This window comes from Benincasa hispida, chromosome 10, assembly GCF_009727055.1.
Source record: "Benincasa hispida cultivar B227 chromosome 10, ASM972705v1, whole genome shotgun sequence".
NCBI classification, from domain to species: Eukaryota; Viridiplantae; Streptophyta; class Magnoliopsida; order Cucurbitales; family Cucurbitaceae; genus Benincasa; species Benincasa hispida.
Genome location: NC_052358.1, coordinates 28,413,191 through 28,415,619, shown reverse-complemented (window position 1 = coordinate 28,415,619; position 2,429 = coordinate 28,413,191). Strand labels below are relative to the sequence as shown.

The following is a 2,429-nucleotide window of genomic DNA, read 5'->3' as shown; positions in this document are numbered from 1 at the left end:
CCGCATTAGGGGGTTTCATCTATTTCTTCACCTTCGTCCATCGCAACCAATTGTGTTGCTTCAGGTTGCGGCAGCTCCATCAACTACATTGTTTCCCCCCTATTTTCCCTTACGGAGGTCGATTCTCCATCCTTCTCAAGGCTCACAGCTCTCTGCTTTGCTTTCTCTTCTTCTCTCATGCGCTTTTTCTCCTGTCAGCGCAATTTTCTCTCTTCTTTCTCTTTTCTCCTCTTCTTCTTGGCCTCTTCGTCTTCGTTATCATCCTTTTTATCTTTGTTTTTTCTTGATTTGTGATGATGCGATGACTCCGCCCTTCCAGCCTTTTTACTTTTCTTCTTCTTCTTATCTTCCTTCTCAGCCTCTGTTGCCTTCTTCAATCTAGCTCCGACTTCCTTCTTTGCCTCAGCTGCCTTCAACTCTTCCTTCTTGGCTTGTTTTGGTAGCACACCCCCTACAATTTTCTCCATCGCAAGGTCAAGGGTTATTAACTCAACTTCCACTTCTCTGGCTTCTTCAACTGCGATCTCAATTGCTTCTCCTTCGATGATTGCAATATCCTCTTCTTCCATTTGTGGAGGTTCATCAAAAATTTCTGCGATGATGGTGGCCTTCGGAGTCTCTAGGACCAGAACATCATTCCCTTTATCTTCTTCTTCAACCACCACTACTCCTGCCTCTTATACACATCTAGATGTGTATAAGAGAAAAGAAGTACTGCCCCCGTATATGCTCCACTAGTGCTCTAATCAGCCCTGCGATCAACCTTCCCACATCAATAGGAATGTCGCACGCAATACAATATGCGGCCATCACCCATTCCCTTGATACCATTCTGTCATGTGTAGTTGGGATCAACCGCCCTTAACCAAATAAACCCAGAGCCTTCCCTCTGGTAGCAAAGACTTAGATTTCAGAGTGTGGATGCCTTTAGGGGAGACTATCCATCTTGTTCCTGGTTGCACTAGTACCTTCAGTACGTTTCTCATCAGTTCTTCTAAAGGATCATCAATGATATTATTCCCTGGTGCATCAGGGTTATCCTTATCTGATAAAGTTCATTGATGTCCTTTGCGCTGAAGTGTACTGTCTCTCCTTTGAAAGTCACCACATCCCTATTCCCGAGCAAACGCCTACGATAGAAGTCCCGTACTACCTAAGGCACAATGATGGATGGGCACTGAAAAAAAGTATCCCACCCATTCTCCACAATGATACTCGTGATGAGATCAGGTAGTGGGGTCGGCATAGAGTAGAAGCCCATATCAATCAACATATCATCATTCTCCTTTCTCTTAGATGATTGCTTCTTGGCCGATGCAGGCTCGCTGCTCTCTACTACGTCTTTGCCTTTTACTTGCGCAAGGCAGGCTGCTTGCCTTAATCTCTTTTCCCGCTCCTTGCGCTGTTCCTCTTTCTCGCGTTCAACGAGTTCTTTGCCCTTACTTTTGTGCAAGCACTTTTTGTTTGCTTTACACTTCTTCCTCTTCTCTTCCACACACAATCTTTCCTCTTCTTCATTCTTTCTCCTTTCTTCTTCTTCTGTCTCTCTCTCTTCTGTCTCAAACTCTTCTTCGAACTTCTTAGAGGCCAACAATATGCACTGATCCTCCTCGCGCTTCCGGATCCCTTCAAGTAAGGCAAGCTCGTTATTGCTTCGTATTTCTTCAAATTCTAATCTTCTTCTTCTGTTCCCTTCTGTGATGATGAGCTTGCTCCACTCCATCTTTTTTTGCTTCTCCTCTTCTTCTTTTCTTTTTCTCTCCTCCTCTTCTAGTGCTACCATTAATTGCCAAGGGTCGATGCTAGACCCTTGCGGTGCATTCTCCTTGTGACGTCGCATAAGAGGGGTGATGTCAGGGTCTTCTCTGTCTTCAGACGCAACCATTCCTGTCTCTTATACACATCTAGATGTGTATAAGAGACAGCGCCTACATTACCGCATCATTCTTGTCCATGTATTGTTTCAGCAGCGCCTCTAACGATCCTCCTGAGGCATTAGATGATGATGATGGTTGCTGGTTCTGCAGTCTTGATTGCCCCTGATTATGGTGAAATGGAGGGTTTCCTCTGCTGCCCCCTTGATGGTTTATTGGCCCCCCTAGGTTGGGATTGCCACCCCAACCAAAGTTAGGATGACTCCTCCAGCCCAGATTGTAGGTGTTGCTGAATGGGTTATTCTAGATGGCACACACTTGCTGCAGATTCAATGGACATCCTTCAGCTCCGTGAGCCCCTCCATAGTTAATGCAACAAATTGTGGCCACTTAAGCCGGCGCAGCGGATTGCACTGATTGTGGAGCAATGGCTCCTTGATTAATGGCCATTGATTGAAGGATTGAGGTTACCGTGGCCATCTGAGTGGCCAATGTAGTCATTGTCTCTGCCGGGATAATAGCTGTTTCATTTTTCCTTCTCTCATTCCCTCGACC

The 2,429-nt window shown here is 45.7% G+C and overlaps 1 protein-coding gene across 1 annotated transcript; it reads right to left on the bottom strand.

The window, feature by feature from the left end:
* Positions 1 to 194: 194 nt before the first annotated feature.
* On the bottom strand, positions 195 to 1,885 carry LOC120089008 (myb-like protein X). The gene is made up of 2 exons (XM_039046444.1): positions 1,216 to 1,885; positions 195 to 670 (listed from the first exon to the last, which is right to left on the bottom strand). The coding sequence occupies exons 1-2, from the start codon at positions 1,883 to 1,885 to the stop codon at positions 195 to 197; spliced, it is 1,146 nt and encodes a 381-aa protein (XP_038902372.1).
* Between the last annotated feature and the right edge of the window lie 544 nt (positions 1,886 to 2,429).